General features: G+C 39.5%; 1 protein-coding gene across 1 annotated transcript in view; it reads left to right on the forward strand.

Moving 5' to 3' along the window:
* Nucleotides 1-1,991: 1,991 nt before the first annotated feature.
* Nucleotides 1,992-24,163, forward strand: part of LOC137173443 (general transcription factor 3C polypeptide 1) — a 24,580-nt gene continuing 2,408 nt past the window's right edge. Inside the window, exons 1-38 of the mRNA XM_067578285.1 lie at nt 1,992-2,462; nt 3,383-3,592; nt 3,736-3,912; nt 4,021-4,164; nt 4,703-4,799; nt 4,883-5,006; nt 6,117-6,296; nt 6,467-6,582; nt 6,913-6,965; nt 7,060-7,442; nt 7,537-7,593; nt 8,712-8,848; nt 8,942-9,066; nt 9,168-9,321; nt 10,571-10,674; nt 10,952-11,094; nt 12,065-12,418; nt 12,566-12,711; nt 13,540-13,637; nt 13,729-13,825; nt 14,739-14,922; nt 15,033-15,129; nt 15,416-15,548; nt 15,631-15,718; nt 16,096-16,160; nt 16,393-16,501; nt 16,592-16,734; nt 17,349-17,491; nt 17,569-17,653; nt 17,757-17,869; nt 19,226-19,285; nt 19,390-19,483; nt 19,615-19,787; nt 20,321-20,953; nt 21,840-21,979; nt 22,156-22,260; nt 22,352-22,641; nt 23,907-24,158. Of these exons, the coding sequence (XP_067434386.1) occupies nt 2,242-2,462; nt 3,383-3,592; nt 3,736-3,912; nt 4,021-4,164; nt 4,703-4,799; nt 4,883-5,006; nt 6,117-6,296; nt 6,467-6,582; nt 6,913-6,965; nt 7,060-7,442; nt 7,537-7,593; nt 8,712-8,848; nt 8,942-9,066; nt 9,168-9,321; nt 10,571-10,674; nt 10,952-11,094; nt 12,065-12,418; nt 12,566-12,711; nt 13,540-13,637; nt 13,729-13,825; nt 14,739-14,922; nt 15,033-15,129; nt 15,416-15,548; nt 15,631-15,718; nt 16,096-16,160; nt 16,393-16,501; nt 16,592-16,734; nt 17,349-17,491; nt 17,569-17,653; nt 17,757-17,869; nt 19,226-19,285; nt 19,390-19,483; nt 19,615-19,787; nt 20,321-20,953; nt 21,840-21,979; nt 22,156-22,260; nt 22,352-22,641; nt 23,907-24,158 (6,027 nt within the window). The 5' untranslated portion in view covers nt 1,992-2,241. The remainder of the gene's footprint in view (nt 2,463-3,382; nt 3,593-3,735; nt 3,913-4,020; nt 4,165-4,702; nt 4,800-4,882; nt 5,007-6,116; nt 6,297-6,466; nt 6,583-6,912; nt 6,966-7,059; nt 7,443-7,536; nt 7,594-8,711; nt 8,849-8,941; nt 9,067-9,167; nt 9,322-10,570; nt 10,675-10,951; nt 11,095-12,064; nt 12,419-12,565; nt 12,712-13,539; nt 13,638-13,728; nt 13,826-14,738; nt 14,923-15,032; nt 15,130-15,415; nt 15,549-15,630; nt 15,719-16,095; nt 16,161-16,392; nt 16,502-16,591; nt 16,735-17,348; nt 17,492-17,568; nt 17,654-17,756; nt 17,870-19,225; nt 19,286-19,389; nt 19,484-19,614; nt 19,788-20,320; nt 20,954-21,839; nt 21,980-22,155; nt 22,261-22,351; nt 22,642-23,906; nt 24,159-24,163) is intronic.

Raw genomic sequence — 24,163 nt, forward strand, 5'->3', positions numbered from 1 at the left:
GCATATGATGATTATATATAATATAAACTACTACTGGTTTAACTACCCAGTAATATAGTTATAATTGGCTTTACAGTCATTAACTACAACATTAAAATGCTGCTTACATGTTTATGTATCAGCAATAATAATCCAATCATATAGCCTATTACAGTAAAATTAGTCATTTTACAAAATAAATACTTTTACTTTTGATACTTTTAGTAATACATCTGTACTTTTGCTTGTGTAAAAATCTGAAAGCAGCATTTTTACTTGTAATGGAGTTTTTTTTATGTGATATTGCAGTAAAGTAAAGGATCTTAACATTTTTTCACCATTGATCAAAAGGCATCCTTATGGATGTGAATCTGAATGTCATTTGAACTCAGATATAAAACATTTCACCTCTGATGTCTTAAAATCTATTCACCTGTATATTTACTTGGAAAGGCTTTAAAAATAATTCTTGCCTGAGTGATGCAGCCCTCAGTTATCAAGTTATTCACTGAGTTAATGATCAGTGTTCCTTAATTTGTGCTTTTTTCCCAGTAAAAATGATTTATGCTGAATTTAAAAGTAAACTGTTGTTTGACAAAACAATCCCAGTTTCAAGTCCACGTACTAGTTTTTGTCCAGAGCCTTCAACTGTATCCCACAGGCTTCATCAATTTAAAGGCCATAAATGTTATAGTAATTACAAGAAATATTTAAACAATAACCAGGTAATATTGAGGTAATCAGATATTGTAGTAGTAAAATTACTCAGAAATTACTAAGGAACTGCTGAAAAAAATAAAGCAGAAAAAAAGAGGTTTTAATAGTAATTGTTTTGAAATTTAATGTAAAATGGTTAATTTATAGCCCAAAGTGTAGGGTTAAAGGATGGGTTCACATTTTTTCAAGTCTATCTGAAAATAATAGTCAGGTGCCCAAATGGACATTGAAATAGGTTTTTTCTTACTGTAATCATTCCTCCTGTTCATAATGACCATTAAAAGATCCCTTCATAATGCACCTACAATGTAAGTGATGTAGGCCAAAATCTACAAGCTTCCATCTGTGTAAAAATATATTAATAAGTTTACCTGAAGCTAATATGAAGCTTCAGCCGTCCGAATTAGTCAAATCAACATTTAAGACAGGCAGACCACTTAAAGGAACCTATGTTCACAGTTTTTTTTAAGTCTGTCTTAAAACAACAGTCAGGTGCCCAAATGAACACTGAAAGAGGTTTTTCTTGTTGTAACTGTTCCTCCTGTTCACACTGGCTATTAAAAGATCCCCTTCAAATACACTTTCAATGTAAATGATGGGGGCCAAAACCTACAGTGTGTCCACACAGTCCTTTTGTGCAAGAATCCATTTAAAAGTTTAAACTTTTAAATGGATTTTTGCACAAAGTGACTGTGAAATGCTGAAGCCTCATATAAGCTTTAGATAATTTTCTAAAGCTTATATGAGGCTTCAGCATTTCAAGTGCATATCCGCCTCATTAACCATCTTTTTAGCATCAAATTCCCTCTTTGTGTTTCCTCAGACAGTGTTAAAAAGACTGTAATGTTGAAAGATATCTACTTGATTTGACTCATTTGGACAGCTGAAGCTCCATATAAGCTTCAGATATATAAACAAGAGGGATGATTAAAGCAAGAAAAACCTATTTCAGTGTTCATTTGGACTGACTTTTTGTTTTAGAACAGATTTGAAAAATTGTGAACTTGTCCTTTAATGTGTAAGCTAAGAAAGTAGCTGAATAGTTTCTAAGTAATGTACATTTTCAGCAAGAATTGTACTGTAAAGTAAAGATTTTTTTGTTAATAAAATACATATACCTGTATGTGGCTGAAATGTATCTTCTGTGTCTCCTTAAAGCAATATAATATTCTCATTTAATGCGTCCATGAGGAAGATAATTCAGAAACTGTACTTGGACGCCATCTTGTGGATTTTATCTTTCTGAAAAGACGGAAAAGACGCACAACGTCGTGAGGTCAAAGTTGAAATATGACGCAAGCACGTTCACAGATACACACCAGCTGGGAAGCGTAGCTGGAGGACGCATGTGTAAACAAGTTTTTATTGTAAATTATTTTATAGGCAGATATATCAGATCCTAAACCACGTCAGGAGGCTAATGAATTATTTCTTTATTATGCAGTGAATTTATTATTCGTTGAACGACCACACAGTCTGGTGCAGCCGTTGGTAATAAGCTAACATGACTGCTAGCTGACAGCATTAGCCCCGTCGGTGGCAGTGATGGATCCGTTGAGTATAGTTGAGGATGAAGTGGCTTTGGAGGGGCTGGACGGGATAACTATTCCTACTTTGTGGATACGACTTGAAGATAGAAAGCCCAAGTTTCCCCTGAAGCTCGACGATGGCACCAAGGAGCTTATCTGGAGGTCACTTATCAGCAACACCGACCTGAAGTTCTACCAACTCCCACAAGAGAGAGAAGATGTTATACTGTATGACAGGTGAGTTTATTATTCTGCTTTACAGCGTTACTATTAAAGGGCTCATCGCAGATTTAAAAAAGAGAAATTAAAAGCGATTTTCCCCACTTAGTTTGACTCAATACACCTAGCTTTTAATTAATCGTTGAGTCATTTTTTAAGAAGACCTTCAAATACTCTGGTTCCAGCCTCTCAAATGTTAATATTTTCATGTTTCTTTAATCCTCTATAACAATAAGCTGAATACAAAACAAGACATTCGGGGCAACAGAGACATTTTTCCTAATCTCATACATTTTATAGACCAAACAACTGATCGATTAATCTAGATAGATAGATAGATAGATAGATAGATAGATACTTTAATTAAAATTTCACAGAAGCCACTGGACATAAATCAAATCAAATTACAAAAACAAAGAGACAAAAAAGCAAAAGAAACAATGCAGTTAAAGGCTAAATTACATACATTCAAGTATAATATATGAAAATATTATGAATATCACAGATGTGATGGATAATGCAATAAAAAAAGTCTTGGTGTGCAGTCTGTCAGTCAGATTAATCAATATTGAAAATTATTGTTAATTGCAGCTAGGGCTGAGTGATATGGACAAATGCAAATAGCACAATATTTTTGACCAAATACCACTTTACATGATTAAGTTTTTGATAAATAATCATCAGTAATGTGGCTATAATGACTATGTACGTCTGGAACAGTCTGGTAAGTTCAGAAAATGACATCACTTTACTGTAACAGACAACACTTATGCTATATCATGATATTACGATATCCAAAAGCTAAGATGATGTCTAGTCTCATATCATGATATCAATATAATATTGATATATTGCTCAGCCCTAGTTGCTGCCCTAATCTCATGTTCCACTTGCCTTTTTTTTCTGCTCCGACCTATGTTTTATGTGTGTATTTTCAGGTATAAAGAAACTGATTCAGAAGGGGGGACTGAAACCGCATCAGGGTTTTCTGACACAAAGAAAGATGTCTACCCGGTCCAAATTGTTCCTGAAAACAAGGATGGGATACAGGGCTCGTGTGCCTTGTTCAAAGAGAGGAGAGACATCACAAAGCTCGTCCGCTCCAAGTCCGTCACCTCGTTGGTGAGCCTGGAGGAGGCTTTGAAAAGGTTTGTAGGCTTTATCTATATTCTCCTGATGTTGAAATACAGCAAAAGGAATCACCTCATGTATTGATCTCTAAGATGAATTTATTTACAATCATTTGACTGACAAAGTTGTTCTCCCCTCTGTCCAAACTTTACTCTCTCAGATACGGGCGAAAGCTTGTAGTTGTGGCGTCTCAGAAGCTGCGATTTCGGACTCTGATTGGTCCTGAGAGCGATCCTGATTTGAAACTCACCGACGACTCTTACTGCGTGTTGGAACGAGTGGGCCGAGCACGCTGGCAGGGGGAGCTACAGAGAGACCTGCACGGGTCCTCCTTCAAGTACGAGACACACACACACTCGTTTAGCACGGTGTTGTTGCTGTTACACCGTGTTACCAGCAGGGACTTTAATGGTCACCATTAACAGGCAGTGTTATTTTCTCACAGGATCGATGCTCGAAAGTTGCACTACATGAGGAAATCTCTTGTTAGACACGGACTTATCAGCATGCAGTCTCAAGCCACACGACTGAATTCAGGACAACAGCAACACTCCATCCTTCTGCTGCTCAAACGCTTCCACATCAACAGGTCTGTTTAAAAGCCCAGATTTCAACCTACTCTGAACATTTTGTTTGCAATGTCACCTCTACTTCCTCATCGAGATGACATCAGATCGTTCGCACATGCCCACAGACTGGCCGTCCGTTTGGTAGCCTTTGTCCCTAAGGTTGTTCCATGAGATGTTCACATTATCCACTCTCATATTTCCGGGGAGGGGCAGTTTCTGGTAGGAAACCAATCAGAACAGAGTGGGCTCATCACGAGGGGGCCTTAAAGAGACAGGAGCCTGTTTCAGACAGAGGCTGAACTGAGGGGCTGCATAAAGAGCCAGTATAAGATAAATAAGGAGTTTTTTGAACTGTGAATCCTACAACAATATTCCACTGCTCTGTTATTGAGATCTTGGAGGTTAGGGGTTGGAAGACCAATGATTTTGGAAGCAGTGTGTGTAATATGGGACACATAGCATGTTGAGAAAACTGCACTTTTGACAAAAAGCTACTTATTGGGGCGCCAGCGGATTGATTGAGAAATCAAGTCCCCTTAAACCCTTTTGTTCTTTCAGGAGGACAAAGTACGACATCCTGATGGAGTACGTGTCCAACCATCTCCAGCAGTCACCTGGCCAGATCGCCACTTTGATGGCGCTCAGAGAACAACTTGTGAGTATCTCTGTACGAGCTTTAGGTGGTTTTTGCTCTCCGTGTGTTCGTCTTTGTGTTAATAATTGTTTGTTTTCTTGTAGAATGTGAGTGATTGTACTTTTAAGCGTGTATTTCACTACATGCGAACTGCAAAGTTGGTGGAGTTTTGCCGTTACCCCCTGGAGGACTTGGAGCCCACCGGCGGGCCTTGCCTCGACAAAAAAGGTAAAGAACCACTGAAAGAAAAGAAAGGCTGCAACTAGCAATTACTTTCGTTACAGATGAATCTACCAATTTATATTTCAAAGTTTGCTCTATTAAATGTCAAAAAGTTATGAAAATATCCCTTAACAAGTTCCCAGAGCAAATGGTGACGTCTCTAAATAGTTTGTTTTGTTTGACTTACAGTCCAAACCCAAAGATATTTAGTTCACCATCATTTAAAACAAAGGGAAGCAGCAAATCTTCACATTTGAGAAGCTCAAGCCTGTTAATCTTTTCAACAACAGCACAAGCAACATTATTACAAGGCACCATGACATCTGTATCACAAACATTATATATTATGGGTAGCGAGTCTTCATATAGCTGTACATGATTAGTAAAGTATAGAACAAAAAAAAGAAGATAAATGAAATTGTAAGAGAGGCAAACCAACAGCCACATTCATTATTCTAACGAATATATCACATCATCATACATCGTTTTTGTAATAAACAAATGATTTCTCAGGTTTAAGTAGAAAAGACTTTCCATCCTATGAATCTCTTTGATAATTTCAAGCCGGCTATCCGTTGTGGATCTGTAAACCCTTACAAGTTATTTTCTTGTTCTTCTCCCTGCAGATATTTTGAGAAGGAAGGAAGGTCACTTCCTGTTATTCCTTCTGGCAGATCACAGAAATAGAACAATACACAGTCCAAGAATATGTTGCATGCTCCTTCAGATATTTTTCCAAACTATTTGCTTCTTTGGATTAAAGAATTGTGGCATATTTGTTTGAAAAAACTATTGAAACAATCACTGGATTATCAGAAGTGTTTCCCATAATCCCATTATTGATTGACACAAAACTTTGCTGCTCTTATGAAAAGTATGTTTTTCATAGGTGTAGTTTAATATGAGATGATAAAACAAATAACATGACAAAGCTCATAAAGTCACTAGCTAGAAACTCAGTATTTCATCACATGCTGCTGCAGGAAGATGTAGAAATAGTGACGTGATGTTAACGATGCTGCAAACATGCTCACAGCTGACATGATTACATTCAGTCATGTTTTTGCCATGTGCCTTACGCGTGCGCTGCATTATTTATTTACTTGTGTGTTCCAGGTAACAAAGTGCTCGTGCGCTGTTTGAAACTGTTAAAGCCATACACAAAGAAGGGCGTTACTGATGATGATGACGATGAGGACGAGGAGGAAGAGGATGAAACTGGAGCGAGACTAAGATCTTTCCCTCCGCTGGGGCGGATCATGGAGAAAGATTTCCTGTCGCAGGCCTATCATCTCGGTATGTTTGTTGACCTTCTCAAAGGAACAGAAGGAAATAAATCTATTTTTAGACATTTTGTTCAGTTGTTATCTACTGCAGTCTTACTGTAATGCTCCAAAAGTAACTTTCCTCACCTCCAAATGACTCATTTTATTTATTAACACTTGCCTGTCTCTTTTTTCATGTAGTTTTATCTTGTGGTACAAAGGGAATCGCTCAGAGTAGTTTAGGGGTCAGAATGAACGTCGGTAAGCTGGAATCTCGTATGCTCTGCAGAAAAATGGAGAGGGATGGTACGATCAAGGTAAGGCCAAGACTGTCAATATAGAGAATTAATTTTGTCGGCACCAACCAAAAATCTATTTCTCTTGTGGTTTCTTATTGTATATTCTTTATTTTTGCTTCTCTGTAGATGTAAATTAGGTGAACAAAGTACAAGAAATGAATTTCAATATAATACAATTGAAGGTAGCGCCACAAAGTGCAGCCACAACATATATGTCTAGTATAGTATTAGGTAGTATTTAATGCAGGGATGTTTTATTACATATGGTATTACTTTGTAATGGGGTTTTTTTTTGGTGTGTTTTTTCTGGTCAATCAATTCATGTGTGTGATGTCTTTCACCCTGCAGGGATTCATGGAGGATGAGGGTCGGCAGAGGACTACGAAATTTATTAGCCATAAGTGTGTATCTATAAACAGATGTAGACACATTAACGCCACGTCACATCAATCAAACATGTGTGACAAATACTGTTCTGCTCATGTGTTTTGACAGGTTCGTGGGTGTGAGTGATCAGCTTCAGCTGGTTGCTAAGGAGCAGGAACGCAAGAAGCTGCTCTACTCTTCTGCACCACAGACATCAAGCGCTGCATCCGCTTCCCTTAAAACACCGTCGACCTCAAAGTCGACAGCAAAGGAAAACACCAGAACTCCAGCTGCAAAGAAGACTCAAAAAGCAGGCAGAGATAAAGAGGAGGAGGAAGCTGGGGAGATGAGTTTTGATAGATCGGATGCGGGTGATGAAGGGTTGGATGGAGACGGAGTTAAAGCAAGAGGAAAGTCAGGAGCAGGAAGAAAGACGGCAGGGAAGAAAGGCAGCGTGACAACGAAACAGACACAACCTGAGACCTCCATCATACAACCTACTACCGCTGAATGTGAATACTCATAAAACCTTTGCACATTCACAACAGATGTGACTTAAATAGGACTTTGTAACCACCCTCTTCTGTAATTTCTGTCATCGTTCAGGTGAAACCCCAGCTGGGACCAGTGTGACAGCTGACTCAGTGTCTGATCCAAGATCAGGTAAGAAACACGAGGGTCTAACTTTATAGGAAAGTCATGTCCTAAACTTGATTTCTGGCTTGATCTGCTATAAACTGTATCTTAACAAGACATACAAACATGGAAGAAACAAATTCTTCATATAGTAAAGCTGGGTTGGTATATCGGCTGTAACAAAACATTGCAGTACAGAAAAGCCAAATATCAATATTGGTAACAGCAGCATAAATCCAGTTGGGTTTTAATATCTAGGACAGAGCTGTCAGTCACGAGCATGAATGACTTCAACTATATGTAATCAAATTTAAAGGATTAGCTCAAAATGTTGTGAAATAGGCGTACTCACTGTCTTGCCAATGAGAAGGTCACTGAAGGCAACACTTAGACAAAAGATCTGCACACTGCGCTGAGAGCTCCCAGTAAATCAAATTGATCTAACGGAGATCTTCATCTGTGAAGTAAAAGTTTTTTTGATCCAGCAACTGTGAAAGTTTTTTACATGTGCGTGCCCCACTCAACAAGGTCAATACCACTCTCATGTCTGTACACTAAATACAGGTGTGAAGCTACGTCCACGTGACTGTTAGCATAGCTTAGCATAAAGACTGGAAACGGGGGGGGGGAAACAGCTCGGCTGACTCTGTCCAAAGGTGACAAAATCTGCCTACCAGCACCTCTAAAGCTCATTAATTAACATGACATATATAGTGTGTAAATAACACCAGGGAGTTGTGCTTGACTTTTACCGTGTTCATATCATATCAGAGTAATTACAAGATTCTAGCTTGTAAATAGCGCTCACACAGACTTCCAAGTCGTAATTATGCCTGGGAAACTTCACAAATAGGGACACTTCACGTCAGGCAAAGTCTGTCATTCATGATAATTAAACCCAAATTAAATGGATGAAGTGTTATGTTGTCAATGCACAGTATTGTTAACCCTCACTCATCTTGATTTGTCTGGTGACGTGAATGCAGCATATTTCTTGGCTAGGCGCTGTGACTTACTGGTGTCTCCGCTGGTTGCAAGCAAGATGTAACATATAACAATTAATTAGTTAGCTGTAGAGGGGCTGGTAGGTGGCATGCATTTGTGTTCACCTTTGTTTATTCATTTTGAACTGTCTCGTCTTTCAGAGCAAGCTCCGGTCGAGGAGGAGGAAAGGTCCAACTCAAAACCGTGCAGTCCTTACCCTCAGAGTGAAGCATCTAACGAAGCCAATAAGTCAACAGAAAACAACATTGTGGTTGTTGAAGATGTTTATCAGCGGAAGGTCAGTCTGAAGGGTTGATTTCAGCTGTTCGAGATGTGTAGGTTAATGTCAAACATAACAGCTTAACCCCCCTCCTCTCTCTGATTGGTGCAGGCGTCCAGGAGTAAAAAATCCAGAAGGGCTATCGAGAGGTCTCATGAGACCTACCGCCTCTTAAAGAGGAAGAACCTGATTGTTGAGGCTGTGCGCAGCTTGAAAATCATAGAGGGCCTTTTCCCGTCAGTTTGCATTAATCTTCTCATTTAATTCAAAAGAATTGCATTTTATTGCCCAACATGAAAAGGGAACAAAAATGTCAACATATTCTGTCTTTCTCCAGGCTTCAGAAGATGATCAATGACGAAGAGAAGCAGGATGGAGTCAGCTCAAAGTGCTGCAAGAAGACTATTTTACGTCTGGTCCACTGTCTGGCGAGAGAGGGCTTGCTAAAGATTTACACGACCACTGTCATACAGGACGGGATCACCAAGAAGGTACACGCACTCACCACACATGACGTTTCCAAGCCTGTAGTCATTGTATCCACTGCCTCTGATAAAATAAAACTACTGGCTACAAAAAATAAATGATTTTTAGCCTAAATGCAGTTATTTAGACTAAAGCCAGTTAGCTTAGCATAAAGACTAGAAACAGGTGGAAACAGCTAGTCTGGATCTGTTCTTGCTTGTTTAATCTGTACAAAAACTGAAGTGTAGAAACGACATGTGGTTTTGTTTGAACCATACCAATAAAACTATTCCTTTAAGCCTGTTAAGTGTAACAAAGGAGTTATGGAGACTCGTTTCTGACCCACATATGTTTTTAATTAAAGCCGGTGCAGAGCGACTGGTCTGGATGCATTGGTGTTTGGCTCATCCAGAAATAGAAAAAGAAAACAAAGAATAAACTTTAGCATAAAAATTTCATCTTAAACAAGCCTTTTGAGCAGGTGATATTATTATTTGGGTGATATTACAGACTACGGAAATCTTTTCTGGTCTGTGACCCTGTTTTGAGGTCCCAAAGATCTCCTTAATGGGGTCTCAACCCTGAGTTTGAGAAGCGTAACCACACTGTAAATGAAAAAAAAAACAATTTCCTTTGTTTTATTAGAAAATCAGGGTCAAATTCCTGAAATGTGAGTTTTCTTTTGTGAAGCTTCATCACTGTAAAAATGTTTCATTTTCAACTTAAATATTACTGTTGACTGAAAGAAGAATCTGTCCTAAAAAAGTAATGAAGGGCTGAAACCAATGATTATTTTCATCACCAATTAACCTACTAATTATTTTCTTGATTAAAGGATTAATCATTTAGTCTGTGAAATGTTATAAAAAATTGATTCGCTTGTTTTGTTTGACTAAAAGCTTAAAATGTTAAGATTTTATATTTAAAATAAAAGGAAAGAAAGAAAATTGTCATATTCGAGAAGCTGGAACCATCAAATTTTTGGCATTTTTCCTTGAAAACTAACTGAAACCATCAATCAGTTATCAAAGTAGTTTTCTGTCGATTGACTAATCGATTAATTGCTTCATCATTAAAACTCGGTAAGGTTGGAAAATGCTCTGCAACACAGCATCTACTAGCTTTTATGCTTTACGCTTTCACTCACTTATTCACTCATACATTACAAAAATAAAGTGTACGCACATAACAAATACACGAAGTCTATAAAATAAATGTGAATGTTTCTTAATTGTTGATGTCTCCTCTCTTTGTCTGACGCTCTTCCACCTGCAGATCGAGATGATCGTTCATCCGTCCGTTCAGCCCAACGATGACATAGTAACCCGAGTTATTGAGCAGGTCCGCTTCAAAATCGCCAGCTCGTACACAGCTATACGGTGAGCACAACCAAATACTGGACGGTAAATAAGTCAAATACAGATTGGTGGCAAATTGAAGCGAAAAATCAACATTGGTGTTTTGATGTTGGTGGAGAAGACCTCCCATATGTGTTTGTTTGGGTTGAGATGTGTTGATTGTGAAGGCAAAAGTGTCTTTCTATAAAAATGTGCTGCACACTCACTACTGACTTATATTAACTTAGTGTGTTAAAGAACAGCAACATGTCTTGTATCTTGTTTCTTGCCTCAGCTCAACTGTGTTTTGTCACTTCAGTATGCAGAACGCTGAAGGGAAAACCAGAGAAGAAGAAAAAGAGTCCGAGGAGACGAGCGCCAACGCCTCTAAAACCCAGAGAAGCAAGGCTGAAAAAAAGAGAGCGCTCAGTAAAGACGAGGAGGAGTTCAGACCCACCCCAGGTTCTCTTTGATTGTGTGTTATAGAAGACAAAGTGGGACGAGTTATTTTAGTCTGTTCAGCTTCAGGGAGGTTGAACCATCAGCACAGACGATCAATAACTGCTCTGAAAAATGTTGTATTGTTTTAAAAAAGTAAAACATACAAATCTCAATACATAAAGACTTCAGTAGAGAGGACGTATCCAGTCACGTAGCCTAAGAATCTGTTGCCTCTGCATCTAATGGTGCACTAACAGTAGAGGGTGAGTATTGTACACTTTGCAGTTGTAGGATTTTGGGTCTATTTCGTTTTATTTTTATATAACTATGGTGCTGAGTTGTTCCTGATTGCAGTGACAAAACTTGCTGACAAGTTATTTTACACTATACGCTATAACTCTCATTTAACTCCACTGACTGGTGTCTTTGCTATAGCAACAGCATACAAAATAACAAATTAGACCGTTGTTTTTCTCATCAATTAATCTGTTGATTTTGTTTCTCAATTTATCTATTGATCATTTAGTCTTTAAACTGTCCATAAAACAGTGAGAATCTGTGATTATCACCTCCTAAAGCCCAAAGTGATTCATCATATATGATGAAGACAAGCGGCAAATTCTCACGTTCCAGCAAATATTTGGCGTTTGTTTCTGTAAAAATGACTAAAACAGTTAATAGATGATCAAAATAGTCGCCAATTGATTTCCTGCTCATGAACTAATTGATTAATTGACAAATCATCTCAGCACTTTATACCATAGTGACAAACTAAATATGATTTTCCATCATCTCCACATTGTAACCCTAGTATGGTTGATATCAGGTATATTATTGTTCAATTCAACTGACGTTATTATCAAGAGAAACATTTAGAATTTGGACTCCACAACTTCACCCACTTTGCTGCTCTATTTATCTTATTAACTGACTGTACATGTACTGTATTGAGGTTTTCTCTTTGTGTCTTCTCTCTGTCTTTCCTTTATAGTTCGAGGATTAGGGAAGACATTAGGCTTCCAACCTAAGATGCATCGTCTGCGTGTTATTCATAACTTCCTCTCGTATGTGATCTATGGACACCCGTGCCAACACAAGTCAACCGGATCTGACCTGTCCAGTCAAACACCGACTCCCCCAAACAGCTCCAATCAGTCAGGCACCAACAAAAACATACAAAACTCCAGAAACGCAGACGGACAAACTCGGTCATCTGAAAACGCTGCCGGCGCCTCTGCGGACCCACAAACTGTAGATTCTACCGTGTCGAATGTGACATCAGGCGATGAGAAGGAGGAGCCGAAGGATAAATCGACATCTGGTCACTTTCTGTCTGACATGAAAGGTAAGAGAGCGTTGTGTGGGAACTCAATGGTTTTGTACCGTCCATTTTGTTTCTTAATGAATTAACTTGTTTCAGGGCATGTTTCCACATTTTTTTTCTCCCCTACTAACCACCTTCATTTTTCTGTAATCTGCTTCTTTCTTGTAGTGTATTCAGAGGAAGAGTCGTGGAAGAGATTCGTCCCTCCTGTTCGCATACACAAGGAGTTTGGCAGCGGCTGGGCGATGGTGGGCGACCTGCTTCTTTGCCTTCCTCTGTCCATCTTCATTCAGGTCGTACAGATCAATTATAAGGTGAGCGTGACCATACCTACTGTGCATTGTGGAAGAAAAGGTGTTTTTCTATGAATGTACAGACACACTGGAGCCAACAGAGTCATGTTGATATGTTTGTCTCATATCATGTTGTTACTTTACATTACAGTACACCTAACAGATATATATAACAACGCTCTGTATCAAATATACTGTAGTATTCCTCAAACGTCTGCCTTTGTCTCGGCCAACAGCCCAAAACCCAAAGATATTCTGTTTACTATCACAGAAGACTAAAGAAACCAATAAATATTCATATTTGAGAAGTTGGAACCAGAGAAATTTGGTATTTTATTTCTTAAAAAATGCCTCAAAACAATAAATTAATCAAAATTCAGGATTTTCTGGCAACTAATTGGTGCTAAAAGTTCTAAAAAGATAAACATTGCCAGTTTTCTTGCAGTATAAACTAAATTCACTGTAACTAAAATTGAATTTTAGTCACCGACAACCAACAACCAACCTTCAACCTTCAACCTTCAACCTTAAACCAAAGAAAACAAACTGAAATGTCTGACCAGTTGATTGGTTGGAGGAAAAAAATGCAGATTTTACCTGGAAATTTGAAATGAAAGTCATGCCTGATAAATCAACACTGCAGCCGCAGCAGCGATCTGTTGCACCAGTGCACACAATGTGCAATAGCTGTTGCAGACTTATTGTCATACGCTGGCAGTAAACAGGTGTTATTTGCACGTGATAGTACGCCCATGAGGAAGGATGGAGCACATACAACACATACAGTCTGACTCATGGAATCTTGTTTGGAAAAGTGCGCATCAACTAACCAATCTGTCGACTCCACAGGTCGATGGACTGGAGGAATATCTGAACGACCCTGTGAAGCAGCACCATCTCGTCAGAGCGCTGCCCGCCAGAATGAAAAGACAGCTGCTTTATAAACGGTAACTTTCTCTCCGTCTGTCTGTCTGTCTGTCGCTATAACACATCATATTCATAACTCTAAATCATTTATTTATGGGTTCTTTATATCAGGAAATACATCTTCACTTTCCATGAGAACCTGCAGAGGTTGGTCTACATGGGTCTGCTGCAGTTTGGTCCAGTGGAGAGATTCAAGGAGAAAGACCAGGTACGAAGAAACCAGATCAAATCAACATTGTGATCACTGATCACTTCACCAAACCAAATAAATATCATCAAAATGTCTGAGAGTGAAGACAAATGTTTTGATTTGATTTTCACTTGATGCTCAACTTGAGTAAATGCAAAAGATTTGTAAGTATTTTTAAGTGTTTTTTTTATTTTCCTTCATGGTAAAACACAAACAGAATACCTACCAACATACAGATAACATGGAGTTCAACACTGGAAGTTTTAAATATCAAAAGTTCAAGTAGTGGTGGTAATATTAAAAATGATAAATTTAGAAAAATACAATAAAACATGATGAACTCAATAAGAACGGTGAGAAAAGGAAAAGCAGATGACAAACACATCAGCCAGAAGATAAACTTCTGCTTAATTATACATCACAGGATGGTGGAAAAATAGAATTTACCACAATTTTATTTACTTTTTTTTTTGTTTGTTTGTTTCTTGTGCTTTCAATTAATGTAACAAACTTGAATAAGGAATCTATTTGTCAGTACTCTTTGCTTGCGTAAAAAGAATTTGGCCACTAGAACAAAAAATGAAGTAAATCAAAGTGACAACACATCAGAAAACACCTTTGAGACTAAACAAGTATGTGGAGTTAACTTTAAAAACAAAGGAAGACTGAAATCTCCTCAAAAGTTCATTTTTGCTTCACCGGTAAAAAACAAATAATTAGCACATTTCCCACAAAAAGCAAAAGGGATAATATCTGTATAATATCTGTAAATGTATATCTATCAGAAGGAGTATTTACAACATGTGTTTTAAACCAAACATGAATGGATAACATCAAGAACTTATTGAATTCTCGGTGAAAGCAAATCAAATTTCAGTCAAATGTAAGGAATTCTGTCTCATCATCGTTCTCCATATCTGCCCCGATCCAGGTGTTTGTGTACCTGAGGCGCAACGCCACAATCGTTGACACCACCAACGCCGAGCCTCACTACTGGCTGGTCACGGAGTCACCTGACAAATCATTTGAGAGGCGTCAGTACACGTTCAGCACTGCCGAAGATGTAGAAAACTACTGGTTTGACCTGATGTGTGTCTGCCTCAATACACCACTGGGTACATACATACACTCATCACTGGTGATTATAAGGAAAGTTATGCTTTACAATGTTTTTTTAGAGCACTTAGTATTTTGTAAGATGTTTTTGTGTGTTTGCGTTTTTTAGGGGTTATCCGCAATAAGAGAAACGTCACAGACGAGGAAGCGGCTCCTTCCTTTGTGCATGAACGCAACGTGTTTGTAGGACTGGCATACCTGCTCAAGTAGGTGGAGTCTCTGTAAGCTACAAGGAAAAATAAAGACTTTGCTCTTGTGTGTCACCCTTCGCTTTAACATGACAAAGTCTTAGCTGCACATGTACTTTTGTTAAGGTATAAAGTATCAGCTGTAAAGAACATTTTAGTGACTTTTTTGTTTTATTTTTCTAATATTTTAGAAGAAATAAGTTGACATTTCAAGCTTTCTCAAAAACCAGTTGAAACAGTTCAGTTTACCACCAGTGTGTTAACATAAACTGGTATATATATGTGTCTCTGTATACACACACAGGGGCAGTTGGGAGGTGTGTGATGACGGGTCGATACCAGGTGACGGTAAAGGAGCAGGAGGTCTGGACTCTGAATTCTTCGCTCATCTGAAACGCAACTGGTTGTGGACAAATCACCTTCTTTCTGTCAAAACGGTACAGTCTATTTGTAGCACACAGATACGGAGACATGGACGAACACGGCCTATCTTTTGGTTCAATGCATCTTTATTTTCAGAAACCCAGTGGTTCAGAGGCGAAGGAGACCAAAATCAGACTGAAGAGCCTCCTGAGTAAAAACGCTCTCAGGATGGCACTTAAAGCTGGTGAGTCGCTCGGAACATAATGAATTTTCTGCTTACGTACTTCCTGTACAGAAAAGATTAACTAACACAAACTTGATCGACCAAGGAGATAGCAGTTACAATTCAAAGTGTCAGTGTAGACCCAGTGAGTTGAACCACTTTCAGTTATTCAGGCAGTACCCAAGCGACCTTGTCCATAGTCACAACATCACTATAAGATTATTAACTTTAGCGCTGTCTCTATGGCAACAATCATAAAGCCAGGTCGACTCGAACAGGAAGAAAACAGCTGTCTGTCCCTCACTGTCTGCTTGTCTAATTAGCATTTTCATACATGACACATATATGAAAATTCATTCATATCTGTATTTGTTTTCATTTATGTCTGGATCTAACAGGAGGATCTACTTCACCTCGTTACGTGACTGCCAAACGATCACTGGTCAGACAAGAAAATATTGAGGTATGACTTTATTTTATTATTTATTATTCTTTTTCTGTGTTGTTTTTGTCCGAAAGAAAAGAAAAATTGTTTTATTTATTAGTGCTTGTTCAGCTGAGGTTATCTACTACAGACACAGTGACCCACTCCTGTACTAGTTTAGATGTTGGCGTTTGTGTTGTTGTGTCCTGTTTAACATTGCGGCTGAGAAAGAATAAGGTATTGTTCTCTGTTCTTGTGTCTTTGTTACCAGGTGGCTATTGAACCTGCTTCCAGAAACCAGCAGGTGGTCGGAGGAAAGCGACAGAAGAGAAAGAGAAGCAGAAAGGAGGTTATCAGGGCCCCACGCAAGAAGAAGAAAGGTATGAGCAGTCGAACATAAAAATCAATGCATCTGAGTGAAGATGGACAGTTTACAGATTGTGTTTGTGTGTCTGCCGTTTGCCTTGAAGAGCCCAAGAAACGCACCCCGGCTCATGACGAGGTGGACCACCGAGCTTTGAAGATGATGACCAGACAGCGAGTCTACTGGTCTGTACAGGAAGACTCGCTGATGATGCTCTGCAGCGTGGCCTCACACCTGCTCAACAGCCAGGTACACACACTCTAAATCTGATGGGTCACAAGATGATTCAATGGATTGGAAAGAAAATAAAACATATTTCTTTTATGCACAATTGTGTTCATATTTCTGCTGTTTTTTTTCAGGGTTTCTGCAGGTCTTAATGTCTTAAAGTATAGAATTTAGTTTCCTTTATAAAAAAAAAAAAAAAAAAAAAGGTCTTAGAGGGTATTAAAAAGTCTTCAATTTCATTTTGAAAAGTCGTTTTATATTTTGCTTGCTGGAGACAGCAATGTTAGTTGAAAACATTTTTGTTTTGTGTATTTTACTTATTTATTTATTGCAGTATCATACTGCATTAGTTGTATTTAGGTGTACCTGATGATGAACTGGGAGTGGGTGTAGATGATCGCTGTATACGTTAGCTGCCTTGAGTCACCACAGTCTCATAATAAACTGATTTGAATAGTTACATAATATGCGTATATTATTACAGATGTTTTGAAGATGCATCCTTTGATGATCATAAAATAATAATTGAAAGTTTTTTTTGTCCAGCTGTTCAGATGTTTTTATATCATGTCATTAGTCACAATCATGTATTTATATACTTGTTGGTAACAGAGTATATTGTTGCTGTGTTGCAGTTAAAAAGGCCGTTCATACCTTACTGTGTGGTAAGAGACCTGCTCCACGCAGAGTTTGAGATATCGATGGATAAAACATCTGTCGCTGTCGGACGTCGCACACGATACATCCTCAAGAATCCTCAGACGCTTCTGAACTACAGGTAGGTGCAGATGATAATAACACACTCGGTCTTAAACACACTCATGCCATTTTATTCATCTAATGTGTGTGTTGCAGGATCTGCCTGGCGGAGGTGTACCAGGACAAAACTCTGTTGAAACTGTTGGAAGAGAACAAACCTGCTGATCCTGATAAACCAGAGGTGTTTTTTTGTTGTTGTTGTCACTTTTTTTTGTTATTTCTGCACATTTGATGTTTTCTGACTTCACATTATTGAATATTTCTGTCTGTCGTTGTTGTTGTAGGATTGTGCTAAAGCATTCTCGGAGTATGCAAGGCTGCTCAGACTGAAGTTTTGCTCTGTTATGAGCGCTTCTGATATGATCATGTCTGACACGAAACAACAGCTCTTTTCCAGGTAAGGAGAGCAGGAAGTTTAATGTGCTGACTTAAGACAAGTAGGGACGTCTGGGACAAGACACTGAGGTCACAGAAGAACAAAGCTCTCTCTCAGTGCAGCTAACTCCTAACTGCCTTACTCAAGACTGAAGCCATTTTTTATGAGTTCACTGCTGCTCAAAAAGTGAAAAGATACAATGGAGAACAGGACTGAAACAGATGAAACCAGACAATGACATTGTGGTTAACACAGCTGCAACAACAGGATGTGGAATTACCACAATAAAATTGACAATTTAAATGCTTAGAGACCTGCTCTCATCACACCTGTTTTCAGCAGCGGTTAGCTGGTTTCAGTTAAAAAACAACTGAAACCAGCTAACCGCTGCTGTTATAACTATAACAACTATAAACCAAATGTACACTGCCTGCTCAGCACCAAAGAGGACACAGGCAAAGCGACAAAGCTAGTGCACAAAGTGGAGCATTCAGCGGCTGAGTGGACATTTTTCTCAAGTGTTAGTGGAGAGCAAAACAGAACTCAAAGGGGAGGAAATATTGGACTTACAATCATAAGGTTTCCAGTTTTGCACAGTTAATATAGCTGAATCCAGCAGCTGGTTACCTTAGCTTAGCATAAAGGCTGGAAACAGCCAGTGTGGCTCTGTCCAAATGTAAAAAAATCCACCTATCTTAGGCTAATTAATGTAGGTCTTAGCCAAGGACTTAATAAATGTCTCACTGAAAACGTTAAGCTAAAAGTTTTGGTTCTTAAACATTAAGTTATTCATGACTTAAATAGGGTCGAAAAGATGGGAAATAAGCTTATCACTTTCTAAAGGAAAGTTAGTTGAGAAGATTGATACCACTCTCATATATGAGATGAAGCTGCACAGCTAGCAGCCAGCTAGCTTAGCATAAAGACTGAAAACAGCTAGCCTGGCTCTGTCCAAAAGTAACAAAATCTGCCTTTCAGCACCTCTAAAGCTCACCAATTAACATGTTTTGTCTTTTTTTAATTCATTAAACACACACACACACACACACACACAGTGTAAAATGACTTTGGCTTTGAGCACTTAATTTCAAGGAGTCTGGCACATAACCCCTGCAAAAGCAGAGCACTGACATTTTTACACTTCCATTTTTGTGTGGATCAAACAAGATTTTTTTGATACCATTTACCATGGTGGTACCTTTTTTTTGTTACCGTTTTACAAAGCCAGTTTAGCTATTTCTCTGCTCCCAGTCCTTGTGCTAAGCTAACGTTACCCAGATTATATAAAACATAAAATGCAATTTATGATTAAATTATTTAAGTCCACAGCTTAGTAATCACCAATCATTTTGATATTCTTGTTTGTGTGTGTTACAGGTTTAAAGTTTGCACAATAGACAACAGAAAACAGATGTCAAGCAAAGACACTCTGACCTGGTAAGGATTCAGTTAGGCTTCAATTATTTTCCTCATTGAAGAATTATGATTTTTTTTTTTTTTTTTTTTAATGTTGGCAGTTAATTCTTTCTTGTCCATTACAGCACAGATGACATTCACGCCATAGTGTTACATAACGTGATCCAGAGCACTCTGGCCATGACCAACAGTCAGATGAAGACCTCCAGATCCTTTCAGGTGCGGCCATGTTTAAATGTCTTCCTCCCTTCACAAAGTCTCCCTTGATGTCCAGTTGTTGTGCCGGCTCCATTCTCCTTTCCTTTTACTCACAGAATCGTTTCTGATGATCCATCTGTCTTCTCTCTTAGACTTTCCATATGTACAGTAAGTATAATCAGGAGCTGCTGTGCCAGGTATTCATACAATGCAGGAAGAGGGGTCTGGTCAACCGCCGTCGTGTCAATCAGCCGTTCGGGCCCAAGAAGAACCGGGCTCTGCCCATACTACCCATGTCCTACCAGCTTTCTCAGACCTACTACAGGTACTACAGGTTATTTGTGTTATTTAACCAGGAAGTTTCTGGAAATGCATGATGTATTTTACCAAAGATATCTATCTGGTAAACATGTATAAAAAAAAAAATAATGGATAAATTTGGACATAATGACGTAATGATATTTTAAATGGAAGCTGCTCGACTTTCAGCGTAATTGTACAAAAGCAGTACAAAAACAAAAAACACAAATCCATGTGACTTTGGAAACGGGAGCCACTGCTTTCTGGTATTTTCACTTTCCCTTTTCTCCTCTACACATCTATTTTATCACATCAATCCAAACATCACAGTGGTATCAAGATGAAGTTTTCTCTTGTGGCGTGTAAACATTACATCCCTACCAGATTTTTTTCTGTTTAGTTCCTGGAGCTCTTATGTTACTAGGAATATTTGGTGAAAAATCCATAAGTAATTCTGCTGTTCAGTCACCATTTAGACAGCAGCCGTGCTTGAATCTATCCCGTACTACTGTGCTTTTCCCGCTTTTTGACCCTGCTTCTCTCACTCTTCCCTGCCAGGTGTTTTTCATGGCGTTTTCCTCACTCGCTGTGCACCGATTCCTTCCGCTTCCTGCGGACTCTACTTAACAACAGGACAGACAACAGGACGGAAAACAACAGACCTGCCATCGCTTTCTACCATGAGACTGAAAACAGGACAGAGGACGGGGAGGTAGTGACGGAGAGAAGAGCGCGGTCCGAAAGAAAAGAAAAAGAGAGCGAGAGAAAGAAAGATAACAAACCAGCGAGTGAACCAGAAGTACAACCTGAGAAGTCAAGCAGCGACTCTGCAAAGAAAGGAGAAGACAACCAGAGCAAAGCGGAAGCAGGCACGGAGCTGGAATCGAACGATGAAAAAACTCGCCTCACCGCTGGCTCTGCTGAAGATCCATCCACCGGAGAGCAGACAGACAATCAGCAAGCCAAAGAGAAGCAGCTGAGTGTTGCTGCCGCCTCGAACGCAGCGGCTCGAGGTTTAGAGGAGCTTACAGATGTGTCCGACATGATGCCGTTCTCTATGGACTCTCCGGGGGGAGCCTGCGTGGTCTCTCTCAGCCTGATGACTCTGGGACTGCTGTCTGTGTATCTGTCCATACCTAAACAGATGGTGGTGGTGGACAGCAACCTGGTGGACAACGATGTAGTGAAGAGGTGTGTGTGGTGGGTCTAAGGCTGTATTCAGACCAAATCAGGCGGTGCAGTGAAAACGTCCCATCCATTTGAATGGGGATAGTGTGTTTTGGCTGCGGGCGTTTTGGCCGCTGTGGTGCGGCACCGGACTGCAGCTGGAAAGTTGAGCCAGAGTCAACTTTTGGAGAAACGTAACCCGACGTCACCGCGGTTGAAGGCTGCGGTGGCCAATCACAGCCAGAGATCAGACTGATCAGAGCTGGGGACGTCGCTAGGACGAGGGGAGGGGAGAAGTAAAGTTAGACTTTGTTGTCAGCTTCCCGACACATTTTAAAAAAAGACGAGAGAGAGAGAGAGCGCAGCTGTGGTCGAGCGAGCTGGAGAATGAATGAAGAGAGGGAGCGCTGGTAGCGAGAAAGCCGATGAATCAGATCAATAAAAAGTTATTTCCTGATTGTTTTGCAGCGGTTAAGTTCTAGAGCACAAATAAACACGCCCACACCCCCACATACCTCCGCTCGACCTTCTGGCTGAACACGGCACCGCCTGATCTGGTCTGAATACGGTCTAACTGCAGAATATTGTATAGTGCACAAGGATTACCTTTGATCAATTTATTACAAGTAGAGCGATTGGTTAATCTGCCCATAATTTCTTGGATTATTCATTTAGTCTGTGAAATGTCATTAAGTAATAAAAAAGTGTCCAATATTCTTCAACCATCACTCCAAAATGCAAAGATATTAAGTTTATAATAATATGTAAAACAGAGAAAAGCAGCAAATCCTCACATTTGAAAAGACGGAACCAGAGGATTTTTTCACTTGGAAAATCACTGAAACAATAAATCGATTACGAAAATAGGTTCAAATGATAAAACAAATCACCTTTTCTCTCTTCCCTTCAGTATGGCAGCACTGGAGGAAGAGGACGATGATGACGACGACGGTGAGGAATGTGAGGGCAAAAAGAGGATGGAAGTGAAGGCCCATCAAGCGTCACACACCAACTACCTGATGATGCGAGGATACTGCTGTCCTGGCATAGGTAGATTTTTTTTTTAACCTACTTACTTGATTCTGATAGATCACCGTTTATGAAACCAGGTGTGAACTTTTCCCATCGATATGATTAACATTATTTGAATCTCGTCGCACAGGGCTGAATATGAATGACAAGTAAAAAGTCCAATTTTCCAAATTCCTTTTTTTCTCTGTTTCTAGTTAAACTACGTAACCTCAACACCACTGACAACATCGTGGTGGAGTCCTGTATTATAAGGTTGCAGCTACGAAATACACCTGCCCACCATGTGTTCAGTATGGAGAGTAAGTATGAACACATTCAAGAGATGTGAAAATAAAGTTATATTTGCAGAAAATAATTCCCTCTCTCACTTTTTCCTTTTTTTTTTTTTAGATTCTCCACCACTTGATTTGTCCAAATGTGGTCCGTCTCTGCTGCCCTCCATCCTCAGCGACTCTGTCTTTTCCTCCTCCACTTTTCCACCCAGCGTGGAGGAGTGTGACCGGCGTTTGATTCGGCAGAAAAGCTACTCTCCTCGGGATATTGAAGCTTGCGCTCAGCTGAGAAGGAGCTTGGATGAAGCCGGTGAGAAAGGGCTGGATGTGCACGACTTATACCGGGTTCACGCACACCTGGAGGAGCCACAGTCTGGATGCAGCAGGAGCCTGCAGCAGTATATGAAGGTAAACGCACGTACTGCTTAACGAGGCCACGGTGATGATTGGTTTTTAGCATCGTGTGTCTAGGAATGACAGTTTTGGTAAAGATATTCATGTTTCCCCTCAGGATGAATTGTAATAACTTTGGTGATCCCTTAATTGTTTTAATTTTAGCACCATCATCAGGTCAAAATTTAAATTTTTCTAATACTTTAGTTTATGACCAAATACCTGCTGAACTAATGACACTCTCATCAGTCTCAGCCGTAATTTGTGTTTATTGCTTATTAGCAAATGTTAGCATGGTGGTAAACTCAAAGTCTTGTTTTCTTCTTTTGACTCAACTGACCCCGTCCCACTTAGCTAGCGTTGCTACACCTGTCAAGCTTTCCACTCGCACACGATATATGCAGTTTACAATGATAATGGGCGAGATTTTGTGTCAAAAGTGAAGCAGTTATGTTATGTTAAAGTTATGTTTTGTAAACACTTTATCCTGGTTTCAAAAACCTGGATATGCTAGCTGGAGTACTCCGATGGAAACCAGGATACTTTGTCACGTAAACACCCTGTCCAGGTTTCTGAGGATTCTCCATGAGTAGGGAGGCTGAGATGTTGAGGAATAAAAACACAACTGGACACAGATGATCAGAAACCTGGACACTGTAAGAATCATGTAAACAGAAATATGAATAACCAGGTTTCGCATGTTCCATGTAAAAAAAAAAATATCCAGAATATGATGAAAACCAGCAGAAGACTCAAAACCAGTACACTCACATACATGTTAACACACTCACTTCATAGTAATTTTTGAAACAAACAAGTAAACAAAAGCAGCGTGTCATTCCTCAACTGACGATCATTATTTTTGTCAGCTAAAATAGCGATTGTCGCTAGCATATTCTAGCATTTGTAGCTAGTCAGCTAAGTAATGTGGGGCTAACAGGACTTATTCTACTTTGTCATGTAACCCCACAAAATGTAGTTAGCTATTGATATGCTCCATGGCTTTGGGAGAAAGGCTAGCTAGTTAGCTAGGCATGCTAACGTTTTGCAGCTAACATTATTTGCTCTGTCTTTTTGGTTTTGAAAAGGACCGACCTCCAACTCTTACTGCAGCCCCATGTACACTTGTACTGGTACTGGTCCCTGCCTAGTTACAGTTACTAATTAATGATTGTACACTGACTGTTTGGGGGAGCAGTTTAGCGTAATTTTCTAGCTTCCTGGCATGTATTTCTGATCTGCTTTTCTCCTCTTTTTTTTTTTTTTTTTTTTTGCTCCAGGACTTACAAGAAGAAGGCCAGGTGTTAAAAGTTGGGAGTTTGGGTGTTCGTTGGGTGCTCATGCGGCACGCTGACCCGTGGCTTCTGACTGTAAACTCCAAGCAGTGGTCCCAGTCACGCTTAACATCTGGCAGACTTCCCTTTTTGGAGAACCAGCACAACATCCCCTTCATGCGCAAGAGATGCCGGCGAGAAGTCCGACAGGAGACAGAGGAACCGCCAGCAAAAAATCAGCTATGGACAGACAAGAGGGCGAG

The sequence above is a fragment of the Thunnus thynnus genome, chromosome 3, assembly GCF_963924715.1.
Source record: "Thunnus thynnus chromosome 3, fThuThy2.1, whole genome shotgun sequence".
NCBI classification, from domain to species: Eukaryota; Metazoa; Chordata; class Actinopteri; order Scombriformes; family Scombridae; genus Thunnus; species Thunnus thynnus.